Source organism: Acanthopagrus latus, chromosome 21 (assembly GCF_904848185.1).
Source record: "Acanthopagrus latus isolate v.2019 chromosome 21, fAcaLat1.1, whole genome shotgun sequence".
NCBI classification, from domain to species: Eukaryota; Metazoa; Chordata; class Actinopteri; order Spariformes; family Sparidae; genus Acanthopagrus; species Acanthopagrus latus.
Window position 1 is genome coordinate 5,752,796 of NC_051059.1, and position 22,375 is coordinate 5,775,170.

Sequence of the window (22,375 nt, forward strand, 5' to 3'; positions counted from 1 at the left end):
TCACGTCACTGTCAGTTTTATTACCAACGCAACACATACGATACAAAAAAACAAAAAAAACACTTGAGGCAGAAAAATAGTGTAATGTTAAATAAAAATAGCTTCCTTCACATTGTGCATCGTGTTGACTGCATGAGAACCGGGTGAATTTTTCGCCCCTGTGGTCTCTGTTCTGATGCAGTTTGCTGGAATTCACAGCAGTGACAAGTCCAATCTTGTAGGTAAGTTTGCAATATGCCATAAAGGTCACATCAGCGTCATTAAAAGCACATTATGGAGGTGAACACATGAGACGTAGACAGCGACATTTGGTAGAATTCTTCTGAAGGGAACATTTAAGTTTGCAGTTTCATTAGTTTTTACTTGTTGCTTTTCAAAATAAAGAAAGCATCGTGAATTTGCATTTTATCTGATCATTTAAAGGTGCGATATGTAAGAAGTGGCAACCTGTTGGATTCAGAATAAACAATCAGGGGGCAGGATATCACCAGAGTAACTGCTAACCACTGCCAATTGTTGGCGTTGTTAGCGAGTTAGCGGGAACTGTGAGTTTGGGGCACTGGGGGAATTTTGGTGGTGTTTACATTGCAAGCACAGTAGTTTTGGAGTGGGGTGCCAGCTTGTTAGCATGCTAACTTCAGTAGGTATCTCTGCAAAACAGCAAGTACACATCATGATGTAAAATCAGTTCTGTTTTTTTTTTTTTTTTTGCTTTCTGATGCTAATTTATTTAAAGCTGCTGTAACATTGTCGTCGTTTTGGCTAACTTCCTGTCCATTTTGCAGTCTGCATGAACACTACAGAGGTAATCGGCAGACAATCGGCCCACCTCTTGTCCTGATTGGACAAAATATTTAGGGATGCCAGAAAATGTCTTTTCAATGTTGCTGCCTGACATGGTTTACTGATCAAACACACTCTTGAAATACAGAGCTGTTTAACTCTTATTCTAATATAAAAACGTCACTTATGGCACCTTTAATTTATGAACGTTTCCAACTAAAATTCTTACACATCGCACCTTTATGCAAACTTTACTGTCCTTTTTAGATTATTTTTTTTTAAATCCATATTGTTGATTGGCGCAGAAAATGCAGTCATCCTTCAAAGATCATTTTCTGCAATTACAATCAATCGAGGGCGACAGACATAAACGTCAGAAATTATAATGTGCCCTTTGCAAAATGTCATCGTCAGTCTCGACGCCGTTCCGTTTTAACAAACATCTCACGGCGCCTCTCCTTCATGTAAGCCATGTGAGGTTCATTTTGTCTGACAATACTTCACACACCATCTCCAGTACTACGGCAACAATATCTACACCACGACATGACTTTCAGCACCTTCACATTGTTTTTTGTTCAGTGTGTTGAAATGCTTTAGTGTAAGGACAGTAATACGTTTTATTGCTCCAACCTACAAATGCTTATGTCATTGAAGCACTTCATTCGCTGTGCATGCATTCAAACCCTGCTGCATCCTTTACCACAGTTCTGACATTAAGGCGGACGCGTGAATCCATATCACTCTTAAGTTAATGATACTGATAATGCTACAGTTTGTAGTCGCCTACTCATAGTTGTAAAAATATATGTAGTAAAAAATAATAAAGATAGTTTTAAGATACAGGAACAGCTTCTTTCAAAATATATAATTAGAGATTCTGAGTTTATATTTATATAGGATGATGTGAGAGAAGCAGAACAGGAAGCGAGTAACCTCCTATTGCTCAAGGACAACGATATCGGCCACTCCGTGCACTTGTGTGAGCTGTTTGCAGTCGAGGGACGCCACCAGCTTCCTGGGTCCGGGCTGCGAGGGGATGAAGTGCTCCGTCAGCGTCACCGTGGAGTGACCACCAACATCACTGAGAGGGAAAAACAGGAGTGGGATGTTAGCGTGGACGTGGAGGAAGAGATGAAGGGGGTTCAATGAGAGGAAGATGTGTTGGGTTCTTACCCCACGACCACTTCATGGCCCTTCTGCAGACCCAGGCCCTCCACTCTGAAGATCACCCCTTTCAGCACACGCGGCAGGGGGTTGGTGAAGGTGATCTTGGCGGCCATCTCCTTGCCGACCACAGCATCTCCCAAAGGCTGCCGGAGGGTAATTCAAAAGAAGTCAGAAGGGTTGAACCAAACCTTTCTAGAAATAAATCTAAAACTGCTAATACCGAAAAAAGAAAAAAAATCTAAAACCTACTTTGATGGTAAGATCAGGTGTACGGAGCCTGAAGGTGGTCTGGTTGGCCAATACTTGCTGGGTCTCACTGACTCTTCCAGACAGGGTCAGCATCAGAGCGGCCTGGTCCACCAGCTGGTTTTGGTACTGCTGGTAAGGCAGGATCCACTCAATGGTCTTTTCTGTTTGAAGAGAATACAGGCTCAGTATCAAGCATATTTATCAGCAGGTTTGAGTTTTCTTCTGTTTTGTTGTTAGCTTTTTAGCTTAGCAGTGAGTCTGAAGAGCAGGTTGTTCCTGTCAAAGCTAAATAGTTGACCTCGTTCTTGAATTAAAGAAAAAAAAGAAAGTGTAAATCTATTCCTTTGCCAGGCATATGACTTCATACGTGAACCTTGCACAATGTCCAGGAAGTCGCTGCACCAAATAAATAGATATAGCCTCCCTGCTTGCACACATCCCTCCAGAAAAAAAAACTATTACTTGCTTTTACTGCTTGGTATTTGCTAAGCTAACTTCATATTGTGCAGTCATGAGAGTGTATCAATCTCTTTGTCCAACTCTCAAGGGGAGTGATGCATGTATTTACCAAAATGTTGAACTGTCCCTTTTTAAATGAGGTATACCAAATACATCTTTTCCGTTGTGTGCGACATGACGTCGTTTTACACAGTTCATTTGACTTGAATCTACTGTGTTAATGCCACAATGTGCATCAAAAACCTATTTAACTCTCTTGGCTACAACGCTTTTTGGTTTCAGTGGCATTTACTTTCACGGTTGATTTGCAAAGCTCCCTGCCTGCTCGAGTGCATTAACATCAATTGCAAGAATACCGTATTCCCCAGGAACAAGAAACAACACATTTTTTCCTTTACAAGTAAAAATGGGTGGGGGCGGTGTGTGTGTGGGGGGGGGGTTGCTACTGTAGCTCTATTTTGGGTTTTTTTTGTGAACAGGAGCTAATGGCTAATATAATGCATTGTTAGCATAACTTCAAATGGACTGGAAATTTGTCACACTCACTTTTGGCCAGTGTTCAACAAGATGCATCAACCATATTGTGTCTGAATTAACTGACTTTTTTGGCCCCATAAACAAGCTGTAAACAACACTGAGCTTATCACCTTTAAAGTTGCCATGGCAAAACAATTGCTCAGTAGATATGGATCATGGCTCCTGGAACATTTGTGGTCAAGCACATGGCAATTTGATCCAATGTTAGCACAAAAAATGGATAACAGGCTCGATGACTAGGCTAACTAAGCCATCGAGCATTACAGCTGAGCTGGGGAGGTGTCTTTTAGCACTTTGGACCAATGTAGCCAGGGTATGTTTTTATATGAGACTAAACTAAATAGTTCCGACGTTAAACTGCTAACAACAAGGCCTATAAATTATCTTGAGTAACCGGGTGAAGTTTTGCAAGAAAGAGAAATTGCTGTTGAGTCTTTTTAAGCACTTTTTGACGCCTTGGGCTTCACAAGTCGAGTGCTATCTAGTTCCATGATATACAAGGCGGACACCACTATGGCTGATATGTTACATTTTCAGCAACTCAACACCAAAATAAATCTAGCTAGATAAATAGCACTACAGGTAAGAGGTAAAATATGTATGATATGTATGATTTTGGGGTGAACTGTGCCTTTAAAGTTCAGTGGAAAGCCTACCTTCGTTGGGCAAAAGCTCAACAGGCATCTGCTCCTTCTTGATGGTGCCCTTCAGCACACCGGTGTAGTACATGACGGCCACCTGGCTGTGCAGAGTGGTCCGACGAGGCTGCGAGCTCAGGTTCTTCACCAGGATGCTCAGCTGGGCGTCAGCACCCATCCTGGGCCCCTCACCATCCATCTTCACCTCCACGGACACATCCTCTGCCATGGGCGAGGAGTACACATTTGGCTTGCTGCCATAGCGACTGGCAGTCTCCACTGCAATACGTTCCTCTTCCGAATCTGGCGAAAGAGGGAGGGGAGGGTGAGTGCATGTCATCCTGTCCAATTTTTGAGGATTTATTGACAGATACGAGAAATATGGGCCGCTGTCCTCCAAACAAAGCAAACAGAGACACATATTTTTAAAACTGTGGAGCAGGCGAAGAACAGCCGAGGGGTGAGATGAGGAAAGTCTATGTACAGAGAAAGAAAACTTTAAATCATGACAGTTTACTGTAGTGTAAAAATAATTCTGTTTCTGGAGCACTAATCTGGGGTAGAAATGCAATTAGAAGCACAATATGCTTGCCGCTACCTTCTTGGTGTTTGTACAGGTGTGTGATGTCCGCCCGCTCGTCAGAGCCCACTGCTTTGGTGCTGATGAAATGGCCGACGGCTTTCTTCTCACTGTGGATCTGGCTGAAGGTGCCGTCCAGATTCCTCTGCCAGTAGATCTTATCACTGTTGACCTGGAAGAAAAGTACCAACAATCACAATCAGCTCATACATGAGCATACACAAGATGTTTGCTCTTCATACTGAAGATGAAGTATGCATCACAATCTTTTTATTCTATTTTTTTATTTGAACAGATTCTTTCTTTTCCCCCTGTGAATAACATGGGTGCGCTTTGTCCTCTATCTGCGAGTAACACTCGCCGCTAGAGAAGGTGTCTGCTGGGAAGCACTAAATCACATATATTAGGTCTAAAAGCTTCACAGTTTGTGTCTCAGCTCTGAAGACCACCTTTTGCAATCCTCTATACTTGCAATGTACTTTGACCACCTTCCTCTCACTCTGTTAAAGCATCAAAATTAACCTGGGGAGAACATAATAACAGCGATCTCTCTGTTCAAGCGCACACTTGCACATTTTGAGCACTCACCTCGGCGAAGACAAATGGCGTGTCGTGTTTGAGGTAGACCTGGCCGGAGCGGATGGCGTTGACGGAGGCGGGGCCACAGCGGAAGGTGCCCTGGCTCGTTTCCTGAGGAGTAGAGTCGACAGCCTGCCAGCCTCCGTGACCTGGGGGCAGGTCTGGTCTCGCCATCCAGCAGTCATTCCATACGTGGAAGTTCCTAGATGGGATCAACCGCTGTTAATGTGAGATCCCTTTTAAAGGAGCAGTTTGACATTTTGGGGAGCCTTGTCCGCAGAGAGCAAGGTAGTTTAGCTTAGCATAAAAAGAACAGTAGTCTAGCTTGGCTCTGTACACATTTTTACACTTCCGTTTTTGAACACAATATCAAGTTTTTATTTTTTAACTTCAGAGAGGCTGATGGCCTGATTTGTTTCCTTTTGACAAAGCCAGGCTAGTGGTTGTCCTCTCTTTTGTTTCCCCTTGTGTGCTAAGTTAAACTAAGCTAAGCTAAGCTGAGCTAAGCTAACCATCTCCTGTCAGACAAGTATGGTATCAATCTTCTCATCCAACTCTCAGCAAAAAAACAAGTCAGAACATACTGTTCCTTAAAGATTACATTACAAATCTTTTAGCAGCATCTGAATTTCAAATTTCAAAAGAACTATGTTTTCATGAACATGTGTGCAGGTTGGGCAAAAGTATATCAGAAGTCTGAGCAATGACCATTAAACAATGCTAGATAATCAAGAATCCATGTTATTCTGAGCTGCCATGACGCCTTGCCTATGGGCACAACAAGCGTATCGTTCTTTCACGAAGATCTAGTTTAGCAGCTTTATCGAGTGAATACTTCTAACACTATTATTTTTGCTTAGCCAGCTAAAGTGCCACCAGTGCCAAAGTTATTATGATAGTTATCTAGTTCTGCTGGGCACTGGAAGTATCACCCATACACCCAAGAAACTCACTGACAGATCCTAACTTTTGACAGGAATTATTGATACAAAGCTGGCGAATATAGCTACATTTATCTACATTGCAAAAGCCTGGTGTACTTTTTCTTTGTCGTTAAACAAGGCAGGGGGAACCAGTAATGGCACGGATCATTCTAATGGCTTTTCCCACTACTACCGGAGAGCAGATAGATACCAGACAACCCTCTGCAGTCCTAGAGGAGTGAATAATAATAATTGAAGGAGCCTGACGTGTCTGAGGTTTCATGTTAGAGAGAACTGCTTTCAGAGCAGGTCTTAATATACGGTGCATTCCGAAGGTATTGATTTAGAAGGCAGGCAATTTTCTGAGCATGCCATCCCCTCAATGTAATCCAACACATCTTACCAGACAGAGTCCCTATTGAGGTAGTCGATCGGCTCCATATTCTCATCGAAAAAGACATCCGTAGTGAGGGATACATCAGTATCGTGAGCGGACTGGAAGTTGGTCACGCTGCGGGCGGGGATGCCAAGACACCGCAGCACTGTGGACAAAGACAGACAGATTAATTAAAACAGAATTTATGGGGTCGTTTCATAATTGAATTATGTTCCAAGATGTTGGGACCGGAGATGGAATTTGCACGGTGGCATTTGAACTTTATTATCCGCGCTGAATGAAAGCAACACATGTGGCTCCGTCGGTGGCAAAACTAGGAGGTATGACTGGAATGCCAGTGCGAGGTATTCAGGGGGTATATGAGCTACGGCTTGCTAGGTCAGCTAGCTATCATGTGAGTGCCCCTGCACAATGAATGAAGTCTTCTGTTACAGATCAGTGAGGGCTGATGAGGAGGGCCTGGTCGACCGGGAAGCCACGTTCGTGATCGTTTGTGGCCTGTTAATCTAATCGACCTCGGCTGAATACCTTGTGATGCACAGCTGTCTCTTTCACTTAGCGTAGCCCCACCACACACACACCGAGTTTCAAACTGTCGCGCACCTCTTATGTCTTTTCTCACCTGTTGTGGTGACCGCAGAGAAGACCCAACACTGTCCGTATGACACAGGCGTGCCGTTGGACGAGTGGTACTTCCTCAGGATCTCCACGCTGCTGCTCCACGACGAAGGAGACACTCCGTCAGAGTAATCGCCAGACCAGTTCCCCACCAGAACCCCGAGGTCATCCTGAGCGTTAATCTGCAGAGAGGATGGTGACACAGTGAGTCACAAGCGTCAGATGCTCTCACCAGAATACTAAAAATCATCATTTTTCAAGTCGAAAATGAGCGACAGTTGGGGTTATAGCTAGTAGATCATGTCCTCTGCATTTTTCCTGGAATTTGTGGTAACCTGAGGCTAGGTAAAGAACAATAAATAAAAAAGCGAAAAAATAAAGTATCCAGTGTTTTCCCCCCCATAATGTTATTCCTGGCAGTTTGGAAAAGACTGTGAAACCAGCAAACCCTGTGGACAAAAGCGGTATGAGCACTGTAATGGGGGTCGTGATCTCACTAGCACATGCATTTGAGTTGGAAGTGTCCTCTGCATAAAAGCTCATTGTAGTGTGTTTTAACTGGCCTTGTGAAAAATGTGCGTTGGAGGACTCACGATGGTATGAAACCTCGGGGGACCTCGTGGAGATAGCGGGACTGGGACGTGAGTGCAAATCTAAACTCACCATGGCTGATATGACTCTGACCACGTTGACGGGATCCGCCCGGCCAGATGCGGGCATGTCGCTCTTCTCCAGGATAAACAGACACGCCTCCAGGATTCCCTCATGAAACTGCAGCGGAAAAGAAGAAAACAAATAATCAGCCAAGGAAAACAGTTCATTCGAGTGAGGGTTTTGATCTGATTTTGTGGTTTGAACGAAAGAAGTCAAATTTAAAGACACGTTTTAATATTGAGATTAAAGAAAGAGTAACAATAATAATACATACATACATACATATATATACATATACATACATATAGGTTTCTGTCTTAAAGAAATACACCCTCATAAGTTCCAAAGGGGCTGTGTGCCAGAGGTATGTAACGATTAAGAACCATACATTAAGCACCATCACAAGTTGCACAAGTCACATCTTGTCTTGAAAGTGCACAATGTAGTTTTGGGGAAGAGGTTTCAATCAGATGGAAGGGTTCGTCACTGACTGAAACAAACTAACTGAACAAACTCTTTGTTTTCACGACAACTGAATAAACAACCCGGCCAGAAAGGACAACACAGTTTCGCGCTGTTTCACTTTGTTTGTGTGGCGGACCCTGCCACCTTTCTACCTTCAAACCGTGTTCTGGGATCTTGTTTTTCCTCTGAGAACAACTTGTTTATTAAGTTATGATTACAAAATGATATTTCTTAGTTTGCATTATTACCTCATTAATATTGTAAAAAATTCGAAGTTTGAATTTCTTTTGCCCCTTTTTAACAGCCACCCGTACCTGGCCAAAGTTCCATGTGCGTGCACCGATTTGTTTCTCTGTGCCGTAGTAAATCCTCCCGATGTCGTTCAGAACGTACTCCTTCCTCTCCTCCTCATCATCCAGGAACACCGTGTCCTCTGGAAAGACATGAACCGCATTATATCCATCCACTTCATTCTTATAATACTGAGAATAGAAGACTGAGGGTACAGTTTTTCATCCCACACTCATGTTTCTTTCCTTTTCATGCAACTACAGCTGCAGCGGTAACGTTGACACTCTCAAACCCACCCTGACAGGAAACACAAGGGCTCAATGTAGGATTGGATTTAATGACAGAGGTAAGAGTTTAAGACTTTGGCTTCTTCCTTGTCTGTGAAAGTGACCCAGTGATCCATGATTCACTCAACTCTGCAGTGACTGAATCACTTAAGAATGCCATTTCTGTTCACAAACAACGTAAAAGGGTCCCCAAGGCCAGGAAATGGTTAAGAAACACAATGAGTCCATGGACCTTGCAGTGGGGCCTGCGTTCTTTTTATGGGAAGCAGTCTGTTTTGACTGACATCAGCACTGCAGACTTGGGCGTCCATCCACCTCTTGCCTGGGCTTCCAAAAATCCGTGCCTTTGTTTTTCCATCTCTTTTATCTCCCTGTTGCCACCCTGATTACTGGTGGGTGGGGTGGCGGGGGGGGGGAATGTGGCAAAATAGAAGAAACCAGAAGCAGAGGAGGTATCAGAGCATTCACGGTTGGACATGAGAAAAGAGTGGAAGGAAGAGGCTTAACAAAGTCATGGGGGAAAAGAAGGGAAGTTGTGTTTGTGCACGAAAAGGGTGGAGGGAGAGCGGAGCGTAACAGAGAGTCTTGAGATTTTAAAGGAGAAAGAAGAGGGAGGTGAGGCTGATGGCATTTGGCAGCTGTGATAATTGCGATTTTTCTCTTCTTACGGAATATTTCTGCCATGTGGGGAGCGGCAGACACACACACACGCACGCACACACAGGAGGACATGAAAGAGAGCAAGGCTTGAAAACACGGCGAGGAGGGGATGGAGTGAGGGTCGGGTCAGCAGATAGCAAGACGGGAGCTGTGCTGGGTGGGAGAGGCGTATAAAGGCAGGAAATACACACAGCGGCAGTAAAAGGGAGGGAGAGGACAGGTTGTCACCAGCTGCAGGATTACTGTGAGCTCACCCTGTGGCGGTTTTATACAGTAATTGTGGGATTTTGACTTTTATGAGCGCGAGGGGGAGATTGGTCTCGGGATGAAGAGATTGAAAGAGGGAAGAGGAGATTGGGCTCCGTGCCAAAAGCAGCAACCCCGTAATGAAAGACAGATATATTTTTTATATTTTTTTTTTATCAAAGCCAGGTCCCGGGTTTTGCTGGGGTTTTTATTTATTTATTTATTTTATTGTGCTGCATTGCAAGTACACTTCTTTTTGTCAAATATCCTGTGTGCATAGTTTGCAGTGCTCAGCAAACTCGAAAAGAAACTCTGCAGAATAACCAATGGACCCAATTTCCTAATGCTTGTTTTTTTACAGACTAAGAGAAAAGTATCTATGTATTATTTTGGAAAAACCAAGACTGACCCCCATTTTACTTTTAACAGCAAGCATTTTGGAAATAAGATGATACTGACAAAAAAGTCTTACATTTTTTCATACATACAGGTTAAAATCTCATTTGAGTGTACAAATATGATATACATGAAGCACAGTCTGTTTTATTTCATGTCTGTGTTAAAGGCGCGGCTCGGCGTGACAAATCTGATAAATATCATCCAACTCTGCAGTTCCACCCGTTTTACCATCTTTTAGCTCTTTGTTTTGGTTTTTACAACCCATTCTTTATTTGTCGCTTCAAGACTCAGAGAGTCCGCAGCTGCACGGACATAATTCAGAAGTCCTTGAGTTTAAAGGAGAGACTGAGGTAAAAAGTAACTACAGTGACATTGCCAATGGACTCTGCTGTGCTTTTCTATCGTTACCTGCTAGTCGGTGTGTCCCTGACATTGAAGGCAACACACAAACACAAAGAAACAAAGGACAGAGAAAGGCAAATTCGTATATACTTGAAATGGGAAAAGAGTCATGTGTAAAACCTGCATATATCCACTCATTGTGACATTAAAATTGTCAAAGCTGAGCTTAAAGGTGGGGAAGACGATTGCGGAGAAAGACAGTTGACTGTTCAGTTGTAGTCAGTTGGGTCACGATGAATATCAACCCAAAGCAATATTTCTCAACCTGGAAACGAGACAACAATCAACTATCTTTCTCCAGAATCGCCTTCCCTACCTTTAAGTAATAACCAAAGTCTGTCTCTGTGAAAAGGCCCCAGAGGTAACAGCAGAGTGAATATTGGACTTAGTTTCAACAGGGAGCCATGAACACCCCTCCAAATTAATGCTAATATTGCTCTTAGGTGATACTATGTCAGCTGTCTTTCCACTGAAAAAAACAGTGCATGTATAATAATAACAATAGTAAAATTGGTATGCTTGATTTAAAAAAACAGGATGGGCCTGTTTTGTCTGGGAACATTTTGAAAGTCAGATCAGATAAAATACAGATAAACCCTAAAAAAGCAAGCAAAGGCTTCAACTCATATCTGTATGCGGAGGTCTATTTCATCTCACACACAAACTGTTTTGGTCACACACGCACAGATCAACACGGTGCATAAGTGGCATAGCCAAGTGTGCCGGCAGTCTTGAATCACGGCCAGCAGTTACATAACTGCCACAGTCACACACGGGGTCAAGCTGCAGCTGCTTGATCGACAGCAACACACTCCCAGATTAAGTTGGGCTTTCTCACCCATGTGTAACGCTATATCAGGATTCCTCACAGAGGCGGACTGACCAAACAGATCTACTCTGTACCAGTGTCTGCTATCAGAGTGATGACGCCATACATAATACAGCAGCAGTGTTCTTGGAACACTCTCCCTGGAAATCGGGCTGTAACTGACAGCTCTGCTCAGAGGAAAATGTTGACTTTTCGGAAGATGCATTCGGCCTCAAAGCTAATAGTCTCACCATTAGAATGTAAATCGCTCCAGACATGTTACGCAACGCCGCCTGCCTCTTCCCCTTTCATTTGGCTCCCTTTATCGTCCATCACTTGTCTCCTCCTCCACATTCCTGCCTCGGATCTATGTAAACCCTCTGCCCCCCCCCGCTCGCTCACAAACCGCTGCCAATCTTACCTTCACACCAAGGGTTGAAGAGCATGACGATGTTCTTGCTGGAGTTGTGAGTAGTTGTTGACTCGCTCTTCATGGAGCTGCACGTCACCGCGAGTCCGTACAGGCCGCATACAGCGGTGGCTGGCGAGTTGACGGACAGCTTGACCGTGGTGCCGTCCTGCTCGACGATCTTGGCCTCCCAGCATTCATCCTCCAGTTGATCCACCATTGGAATGATGACATGGGTGCCTTTGGACACCATGGGTAGGGGGCCTGCAACACAGGTTATAGTCGAGTCATGTTACAAAAACACTGTAACAAAAGTTTCAGGAACCCGATATTGATGTATCGAAGGAGACATATCATGCTTTTTTGTTATTTTCCCCTTTCCTTCAGTGTGTTCCTGTTTATGTAAAAGGTCTCTAAAGCTAAAAAAGCCCAAAGTCTGTGCCAGTGGGAGCTCCAAAGTCCCACAGAAAACGCTGCCCCCGAAACGCCTCGTCAGCAGCCCCATCTTTAATTCCGTAACTTTGTAACATCACACTGGGTCATCGTGTCACACATTTGCAAAATGTAATGCCTAGCAGCTAGTTCAGCATTTAAGAATTCATTTAGAACAGCTGCTCTGTTACTGTCAGTGGTGCTGGCTCAGGCACATGCATATTTCTAACCAACCAAAGGGCTGGATTGACATTTTGGGATTATGCATATTCAAATTCTTGCTGAAAGTCAGATAAGAAGATTGATAGCACTGTCAAATCTGCCTGTTAAGCTAAAACTGCTACGTGAAACTGCTAGCTGCTAGTGCTGGTACATATACTCAGACACGGACATTAGTGCCTGTCTAATAATGACACTACTGGCCGATTTATCCAACGTGTTCAAGGCTTCACATGTAGCGATCAGATGTGTAGGTGGTTTAGGGACTTCTCATCTAACTCTTGGCAAGAAACCAGATCAGCATATTTTCCAAAACGCTGAGATAAAAGTTAACTGCACGCAGGTGTTTTGAACCATAAAAGCTATTAAAATACTGAAGATAATAATCATTGTAATGCTTCAGAAAAATAAGAATCGGCGCAACGAACTGGGTGAACCTTTCATGGCAAAACAAACACAACTGATGCTCCCAGTGGAAACAAAAATAAATAAATATATAATTGCAAGAGTTCTTCGGCTATGATCTGCACCGGAGAGAGCGAATGCATTCGTGTGTGTCTGCACATAAACTTGTTCACTTTGTGCTTGTTTAGAAAAAAAAAAAAAAAAAAAAAAAAGCATCTTTGTATGAGATTTTGCTTTTCATGTCAGAGTGATAAAGTGCTTTTCAATTCTCTCCTCTTCTCAGTTCTCAGCTAACCTTGAAAATTCGGATTCAATAACGTTAGACGGCGGAGGTGGCCGTGGAGGGGCTCCACCGCGACATGAACAGAGTACACTCCATTATCCGCGTCACGGTAATTGTCAAGTGTGCTCTGACAGCGGCTCACATAACCATAGCGGACCATAAACCACGTATGCATCACGGCGCAGCACCCGGCTGTGCGCGGTTTGCGGGAGTAAACAAAATTTCAGGGGCTGTAAAACCTCCCATACTGCACACACACACACACACACACACACACACACACACACACACACACCTCTGCAGAAAAGTAAACACATTCTTGAATGTTTTATTTGTGGCCTTCGATGTTCCTTTTTGTGCGACTTGGTGTTTCGCTTAAGGCAAACAAATGGGAAGCTAACACAACTTAATGCAAACCTTTGTGCTAACCTTCTAGCTGGATTAAGACTTATTGAGTGCGTCCCTCCTGTGGCACCCTGCTGGGCTTTAGCTGCCATTTGCCGAAGCGAACGTGGAGTTTACTGAGAAGCCATTGTTCTCCATCTGACTGCAGCCAAGACTTCCTCGCTTACGTCTAAGTGCTCTTTCTAAAGGAAATCAATGTAAAGCACTCTCTATTGAAAATTGACTTGGACTCTTTATTCGGCTCACTGATTGAACAAAATAACATCTTAGAGAGCTGCAATGATACAAAGCTGCGCTTTTAGTGCAACACTTAAACCCCCTTTTTTCACAGCAAATCTGACTGTGAAAGCAAAGTTAATGAGAACCTGAGCGAAGTGGGCGGCTCAGATTGTAATCTGTGTCTGTTCTTTTTTCACAGCCTCTCTCCCCATGTAACTATGTGCTGCATCCTCTGTGGTGATGTAATGGCCGTTTATTCTCGAGTGAGCAGCGGATGGCTACAGTACGAGGCCTGCAAATACCAGAGCGGGGTGTCCAATGTCCTGAGGTCTGGAAACTGTTAACGCTGTGGGGTGGTGGGTGGAATCCAAACCTTGCGGTGCAGCTATGGCTGAAGCTGCTGCTCGATTTAAATGTGCGAGCTATGCGCGGCATTTGGACCACGCTTCCCATGCTCGTTCCCAAGACTTGTCGTTCAGTCTTCCGTGTTTCTCACAGGCCTGCAGCAGACACTGGTTGAAGGTGCGCTCCACCAATTCAGATCGGTTCATTTTTTTAATCGTGGACCGTACTGCTCAACCGGTGAAAAGAGTTCAGTGCTGACTTCATGTGCTTGGGTGATGTAGCTCCGCAACCCTGTTAGATGAACCCCTTCATACCCGAAAGCTTCATTTACACCACCCAGCACGTTCCAGACATGCTCTATCTCAACCATTTGTGATTCATTCAGCAACTGAAACTATTTTTCCATTACAATATTTCCAAGTTTATCCAACACTTCTTATTATTCACAAGGGATGAGCGTGCACACCATTATCTGTAGTTGTTCCAATTACCTATAGAATAGATGGGGCTTTAACTGAAAGTTGCGCTACTTGTTATTTTTTTTTTCAAAACTTTACAGGTTTACCACTGTTAACAGTGAAGTGAACATTCTCGGCTTTACCAAAATAGGATTTTCCATCATTACAAGTACGGATATTTACACATTTTACTCAGACGATACTCATAAGCAACGAACTATTAAGTTTCACGCAACACTATAAGTCACTATTTTTCCATTACTTTGAGCAATTAATCACTTTATCTATTTGACAGTCTGGTCCAACTATTCATCTATTACAGTATGTCAGCTGTTCACCCATCACTATAAGTTAGTTTAGATCGCTAAGCTCACTTGCTGACTCAAAATGCAGATGCTGTTCCTAATCGAATCATACATTTCTGCTGTTTCAGATGTTTTTGTGTACCCCATCAAAATGTAGTAGTTTGGTCTAGAGGATCAGTCTTTATCCGCAAAAATAATCAAATTGGGTTAGGGATTTCAAATTTCTAATCTGTTTTATGAGCTTAGGTTTTGAGTTTGAAAGAACTGGATATTTACCGGGCAGGGAGAGTCTTACTTATTGCTGATGAGTTGCATTATGGGAAGTGTAGGATCCAGTTTTTACCCAAAATTAAAAGTCAGGATATCTTCGCCTGTGATGCTGTGATTGTGCTCATTATTTGCTTTAATCTGTCCATGGTGATCAACACAGGCTGATGAAAGTGAAATGCTAAATTGCTGGAGAGCGCCTTCCATTTTAAGCTGAGTGTCTTTGCAAGATTGTTCTTTGGGGAACCTGAGTACATTCCTCTAAATTAACCAGTCTGATGCAACCCAATGTGAAATGCTGAGATATGTTCTATAATATGCTACTGAATGTATTTATTTACCTGTTTTGAGGTCCAGGTGCAGCTTGTCGGTGTCAGCATTGAAAGGCCTGCTGAGCTCCATCTCTATCTGGAAAGTCTGTCCCCTGCGGATGATCAGCTCCTCCCCGTGATACAAGTCGGTGTGATGCTCCCGTCTGTTCTGACCCGTCTTTGAGCTGAGCAGGTCCACAGAACGCACCGACAGCTGTATTTCTGAGAGAAGGGAAAGTTTATCATAAAATGCCTGTATGTTATGTGTCTGTGTCACTGCTGCTATGGATTTGATATTTGGAGAGGGTCATGAAGGGTCATCGTGATATGAGAGAGCTGAGCTGAACCTCGCCCTAACAATTTCATACTACAATTTACACTCCAAACATCTGCGACAGTACCTTCCATTTCCTTCGCCTCTCCATTCTCAGGCTTCGGCTTCACAGGCTCTGGGGCTGGAGTCGGAGGTTTGACCAATTCCACCTTATCCGTGATATCATAGGAGTGGCTGTTCTGGCGCTTACAGCAGCACGGACACATCTTCCTGAACCAGCGGCGACAGCCTCCCTCGTCCTGTTTCCTCTCGCCCGCTTTATGAATGGTCAGCTCCACCCTGGTGGGCGGGGCCGCCCCGGGAAAACGCCCCACCTCTGACGTTCCTCTGACTGATGGCCGCTCACCTGGCATTCTAGGAGACATATTAGAAAAGTGTTGGTTGGTTACTTGGTTATGGCGCACAGACATGATGACTGAATGACTCAAGTTTTCCTGATGTTGGGACAATTAGAGGCTCTAAATGGTAACTAATGCAAAATAATACATAAAACTGTATGCAATTTTCGCTGCTAGGAGTTTCTCAGTCAAAAGCAAGCAAAACACGCAAACAGTGCTGGATCATGGGAGTTGTAGTTTTCACTGGTAAACGACCACCGTTGCTGGTTAAAATCTATCTAAGGGACTCAGGCAAAAAATGTTCATGGATGACTCATTTGTGTTATGTTGAGTCATGTTTGTAATGTAAGTACACAGTTTAACAAAATATACAGCAAAGGTCGAGTCACTGTTTAGACATTTTAATGCAGAAATATTACTATATCTGTAAAGACTTTCCCTGTCCCGTTTTTTCTACCTTTGGAAAGTCTTTTGACCCTGACCCTGATGAAGACCACAAGCCAAACTGTGTGGGTGTAACAATATAGTAGCTCTTTATACTGCATGTGTCAGGAGAGTATGGACTTCCTCTCTGTATGTCCATGGGTCCCTAACCCTTGAAGTACACTACAGTCCTTGATGAAGTATCGGCCTCTGAATAAGCCCCGTTGTACACAGTTTTTATCACCTGCTCTCTACAAAGGAAAAGTCCTCATTAGAACACTAATGACTGCGCTGTGCCTCATCCAGACGAATGTGTACACTCTATCTGGAAAGAGATGTTGCTGATGAGCTTTTTTCCTGATGTGAGAACCACTTTCACTTCAATTTTATTAGGTTGAGAGCAGAAATCTCACAGCGGGACAGATGAAACCAAATCTACCAGCAACGACTACACGTGAGTGAGAAAACGCCAAAGCCCAGTAGCTTGACAACATTTCACGATAAGCACAAAGAGATGCCAGCGGCCGGACAAAGCCCTATTTGGCTGTGTGTGACTGTACATTTCATTCCACCGAGACTTTGTGTAACAATCCGCGGAACAAAACATTCCTCCAGTCCTTCTTCTCTGTCCCTCTATTTCCTCTACCCTATCTTGAAACAGCCACACACGTCTTATTATATTTTTTTCCCACAATTACCGCGTTCCATATATGCACTCTCCTCAGCTGTCAGGCTTTCTCAAAGAATTCTAGGGTATTTAGGCTTTCATGCTTGTCCGCTACACTCCCTGAGCAATTTGTCATCCCACCTACCAGCAGCTGGATTCAATCTGCCTCACCCCAGCTGTTGTGAAATAATGCACTTAGGACTGTATATCTCTGTGTGCACATACACTGTGGGCTTTCGGTGTCCAGTACTGTGGATCATACGAACATTTATCACCCTGTCACATCCCCACCCTCATACAGCGCGCTAATAATCACAGCGGAATTAGATCATTTGTCACACCTTAGATAAGCCCGTCCTTCCTGCCCATGCTCACAACTTAAACTCTGGGTCGCTCGCTGTAAACCAAACGTCAACATTAGGAAAGTGAACGCAAGGTAATGTTTACGAGAACGAAAGGCAGATGGAGGAGGACTTTCCCTCCCCTCCCCTCCCCTCCCCTCCCTCCTTTTTCTCACCATCTGCAACTTCTCTATCTCAGCATCATATATGGGCTGATACACGGCTAAATTACCAAAGCAGTTAAGCGCCGCTGGAGTTTTGTTAGCTCTCATAAACTGTAATGAGCTGCAGTAACACAGGGGAAAATTCAGCGTTGCTAAGTAAAAATACAAATAGATGTTGGGTTTTACAGGGCGATTTTCTCGTCTTAAGGTTTGGGAACACCCTTTCGCTAAACCCTCCTTAGTTGCTGTTCCTGTCACGACATGTTCTTGCACAAAGGGTTTACAACAATAATGGTGGCGAAGTTACCTCTCGAAAATTCCGTATACGTAGCACGCTGGCAGATTTTAGCGCGTTTCACTTGCTAGCAAATAAATGCTAACGTCTCCATTGATGGCCAAACATAAAACTGAAATGTGATATTTCACCTTACACATCCCTGATCACATGTTGCTAGGAAAGCTGACTTCCGAAGTTAGATTGACACATTACTTTTCAGAATTTCAAATGGCGTGTTTGACTTTTATAAGTAAAACGACTTAAGCTAACAATAATCCAATACAAATGGGATGCAGCCTCTAACGTTAGCTTAACCCGATCTAGGAGCATGTAGGCTCCCAGACAGCAGGCGTCCCAGTCCTACACATAGTATTTTTTGTAACGTCTGACTAATAAATCTAACTGCAAGCCTGAAAAGTCAACAGTGACCGCCACATTTTTGAAACGGCTCTGGCTCAGGAAGTGAATTTCCCATCATCCACTCAATTTATGTTTCAGAGAATCCTCATTTAAAGAGGTTTAATCCTGGAACCAAGGCAACCAATTATGAGCGGTACTGTGACCACAAAACACTTGATTTTGAGGGGAAAAAAAACTGACTCTTTATCCCATAAATCATTGCAAATGATTCTTTTCCAACAACTTCCAACACACAAACACTAGTGCATGGCCTGACTTAGCTACTTTTACCCCTTTGGACATTTTTTACAGTTGTGGTGTCAAGGTAATATCAAGCGCTAGCAATCAGAAACCTTGCCATCTTGCTTTAGAGTTGTGGGTATTGTGGTACTTCTCCATGACTTGCAAGAAAACCATGCTTTTCTTGGCTGATCACATTACCATTGTTTGACAATCTCAGAGCTCATGGTAAGTCTATCTTGGGTTGTTACAACATTATGGCTAATAATCAACATCCTTGATTCAGATAATGAACAGGATTTTCACTCACAGACCTCACTGCTGGCATCTGATAAGACATGCCACGCTGGGGTTCGTGGGTAACGGGTAGCATGAAGCTAAGATCGGACAATTGCTGTTGAACTTTATTTCGCTTTGGAAAGAAAAGCGTTAAGGCTTTACAGATGATGTCAGAGTCATGTAACTGCACCTATCTGACACAGACAAGCAGCTGTGAAAGTCTTTGATTGCTTGCTTGGTCTTGGTGCTGTTACTTTTCCACTGATTTCTTTGAACTGGACAGGCTGAGCACACTGTTTCTGGGGCGAAAAAGGCATTGATGGTGAAGGTATGTGGTCCGGTTCAAAGGGTGGACAACAGCTGAGGGAGAGGTGGTAGGGAGGGGCAGCTCACAGTATCAGACCCTCAGAGTCAATGTGTGTGTGTGTGTGTGTGTGAGAGAGAGAGAGAGAGAGAGAGAGAGAACTTCTAATTCACTTCAGATTTTTCAACTCCTTGACTTCCTGAGTTCATCTGTCGGTCACATGACCCTGCCCTCCCTTCAACTGTTTCCAAGATCCTCTAAATATTTGGCAAAGACATCCACAATCATTGAGACTGACACAATGGATCACGTCAGCTGTGTGTGTGTATTGCAACGCGACCTCCACCCAAAACTAAAGTCACGCTTTCTGCCCCACTCCGTGCTGCCTCCGCGCTCCGTCTCTAATTTCAGTAAAAAGGGAACCGCCGTGCAGATCAACAACAAGTAAAAGGCATGACACGATTAACCACATTTGACTTGAAGAGCAAAATTAAGCTCCCCGTTCCTTTTTTCCTGCTCCCTCGCAGACCAAATATGACCACATATTTGGGGTGATAAAATGAAAGAGCCAATTATAATTGGCCAAATAATACAGCAAAGCGTGGATTCTTTTGAAAGGCAACAAACTGAACAAAACCTTTTCAGACTGTTTTTGTTGGTAATGTGTGTCTTCACAGGCTTTGGGAAAAAGCAAAGTTATCTCACTGCTGCACCATAGGTGGCCTAAAATTGCCCAATTAAAGTCATCCACTCAGCCCCCTAAAACCTTGAAAAGTCATTTCACAAGACTAATTTTTTGGCAGCCTTGCTCTTCCCCCACACACTTTCATGCACAAATTTAAATGGATTTCCTAATACTACCATCAGCCAAGCATGAAAACAAGAGTTAGCCTGCTTCATCTTTTCTTTTCCCTCTCTCTACCCATCACTACCACGCGTGTCACTTGCTTCCATCACACCGTGCCCTCGACCTCTGCAGCTTGGCACCTCTCTTCTGTCAGTTTGTGTTGGCATGCCGGCCCACCCAGTGCTTATCGTATCAAGAAATGCAACTGGTTGGCCATCAACCACCTCAGGACTGTCCATTGCCCCTATATAATGTCAGAAACGTGTGAAAAATGTGTGCTTCCCAAAGACCAAGATGACATCCTTAAATGTCCACAACCAAAAATACTTACAATCATAGAGGAGTAAAGAAACCAGAAAAGTCAAAATGATTACTCCATTATCAAAATACTTCCTGATTAATTTAAGGGTTGACGACTCACTGATCATTCGATTAACTGTCGCAGACGCCTAAACTAACTTTTAAAAACAGCAATGCAGTTCAGCACCAGCGTTTGAACATCTGCCATTCAAACTGCAGTTTCTTCAGAAATTGCCTTTACTTTACGGTGCTCTTTACTTAATACGGGAAGTGAAAAAAAATTAGAATAACAGTAACTAAGGAGTAACACACCAGAAAATATTCCCATTTAAGAGGCTGGAATTAAAGAGTTTGGGAGTTTTACCTCAAAAAACATTACTCAAACTGATTATTCCATTAGCAAAATATAGTGATTTAAGGGCTGACGACTAATTGACTATTCAATTAATCGTGGCAGCTCTATGACAAACAAGGCTGAAGGCATGAAGATGCTTAAACTAACTTTTAAGAGCCAGCAGTGCAGTTCAGCACCAGCCTTTCGACAGCCAGCGTTCAACGCAGCAGTTTCTTCTGTTTTTTGTTTTTTTTTTTTGTTTTGTTTTTTCTAACAGTAAACCAACTTCTGGGAGTTTGCAGAGCTGGGTGGTTGGGTTGCGGGCTCCGTTATAAAAAACAGCTGGAAGCCTCTCTGGGGAGCTGATTAATTGGATTTTTTGTTCTAACAAAACTTCAGCAAGTTCAAGCTTAAACTTCAAAAAGTCAATAAAGGCAAGAGAAGAAAAAAAAAAACTCGCCTGTGTATGGAGTCAACCCAGATTTGATATTGATATATTCTGATACGGTCTGTCCTTAGTGAGAAGTGATCACGGGAGCCTCCCTCTCTCAGCAGGAGGAACCGTTATGTCATGTGCCACCTCAAGTTTACTCTCCACTGAACATCTGTTTTATAAGAAAGACAAACTTGGTGTAGAAGAGACTGGAAATCTTACTTTCACTGTGTTGGTTCTGGTCTGGATCAGCGCTGAGTCTCCTGCCTCGTTCCTCAGTAATTATCGCTCTGCGTCAAACTTTCGGAAAACTTCCCTTCTTCTTCTTCTTCGCTCGCTCGGTTCTCGGATCGGAATACTTTATATGCTCACACTCATACACATACACAAACACCCCTTTCTCTCTCACAGCCCATCCCACCCCGCCCCACCTATCAAGTTTTCTCCGCGAGGGGGTTCCGTTCACACACTCACACACTGACGCACGCACACACACGTACACACTGACGCAACACACCCAAAACGAAGACAGATGAGATAAAGTTTGTTACAAAATGTCAGGCAGACACTATTTTTTTTTCCATCCAGAAGTAGCCTAGCATCAAATGTACTAAGGTATCAAAAGTAATTTTCTGGCAATAAATGTACTCAGGAGGAATAGATAGCACAAGTAAAAGTAACATACGCCTATGTTGTACATGTTTATATATTTGTGGCACAGCTCATTATTAGATCTAATATTCAGCTTCTTTTTTTTTTTTTTTTTAACTGATAAAAAATAATCAATGAAATGCACTTTTGCCCTGATGGAGAAAGTAATCACTAAAGTAACTAGTAACTAAAGTTATCATTAAAAAAAGTAGAGAGTAGAACATATATTATGTGCCTCCAAAACGTAGATGAGTGGGAATATAAAGCAGTAATTCAAAATTTAAACCTGCAGTACCTGAATAAATGCACTTATGTAAGTGCCCAATATAAAAGGGTATATCATCACTCTAACTCCTGCCATTTATATAATGTTTTGATGCAAACAACCTATAACCTGCAATATAAAGCAAAGTGAGAGGGCCGTCCCAGATAGCATACATTGTACATATCTGTGGGCTACACTTTGGTCAATGGGGTTAAAAACCACCAAAACAAACTAAAACCACAGTTTGGGTGGTACGCGGATGAACCCAGCTTGAGCCTCCCCAGTAGGAAACCCCCCCGCTGTCAGTGTTGGTGGAGTCACAACTTCCCCCCTCACACTTTCAGTTCTCATCTGATGGTTTGTTCACAGATGACAGGAAGTCCTCAGAAGAAAAACAAAACAAAAAAAAAACTCAATCTGACCTTTCATCCTAAATTTAAACCATCCGATCACAAGGCCAAAAAGGCTAACTTGATTTCAAAAGCGTCCCTCGGCAAACAGCACACTGTGGTGAAGCGTTTATTCCAGGTAATCTGTCTCACCGACGGCAGGTTTGTGACAGCAACCAATCAGAGC

The 22,375-nt window shown here is 43.3% G+C and overlaps 1 protein-coding gene across 1 annotated transcript; it reads right to left on the reverse strand.

The window, feature by feature from the left end:
* tgm1l1 (transglutaminase 1 like 1) lies at nucleotides 1-21,264 on the reverse strand. Its single transcript, XM_037084632.1, has 14 exons — nucleotides 21,106-21,264; nucleotides 15,605-15,891; nucleotides 15,234-15,425; nucleotides 11,567-11,818; nucleotides 8,367-8,485; nucleotides 7,597-7,704; nucleotides 6,938-7,115; nucleotides 6,322-6,460; nucleotides 5,005-5,197; nucleotides 4,435-4,588; nucleotides 3,855-4,139; nucleotides 2,203-2,363; nucleotides 1,960-2,096; nucleotides 1-1,867 (listed from the first exon to the last, which is right to left on the reverse strand). The coding sequence occupies exons 2-14, from the start codon at nucleotides 15,888-15,890 to the stop codon at nucleotides 1,723-1,725; spliced, it is 2,349 nt and encodes a 782-aa protein (XP_036940527.1). The 5' UTR covers nucleotide 15,891; nucleotides 21,106-21,264; the 3' UTR covers nucleotides 1-1,722.
* Nucleotides 21,265-22,375: the final 1,111 nt, after the last annotated feature.

Coding starts and splice junctions, on each gene's coding strand:
- tgm1l1 (XM_037084632.1), bottom strand. CDS start 15,890: ATGCCAGGTGAGCGGCCATCAGTCAGAGGAACGTCAGAGGTGGGGCGT. Junction 4,140..4,434: donor CCTGTACAAACACCAAGAAG/GTAGCGGCAAGC, acceptor CTCTTTCGCCAG/ATTCGGAAGAGGAACGTATT. Junction 1,868..1,959: donor GGCCATGAAGTGGTCGTGGG/GTAAGAACCCAA, acceptor TTTCCCTCTCAG/TGATGTTGGTGGTCACTCCA.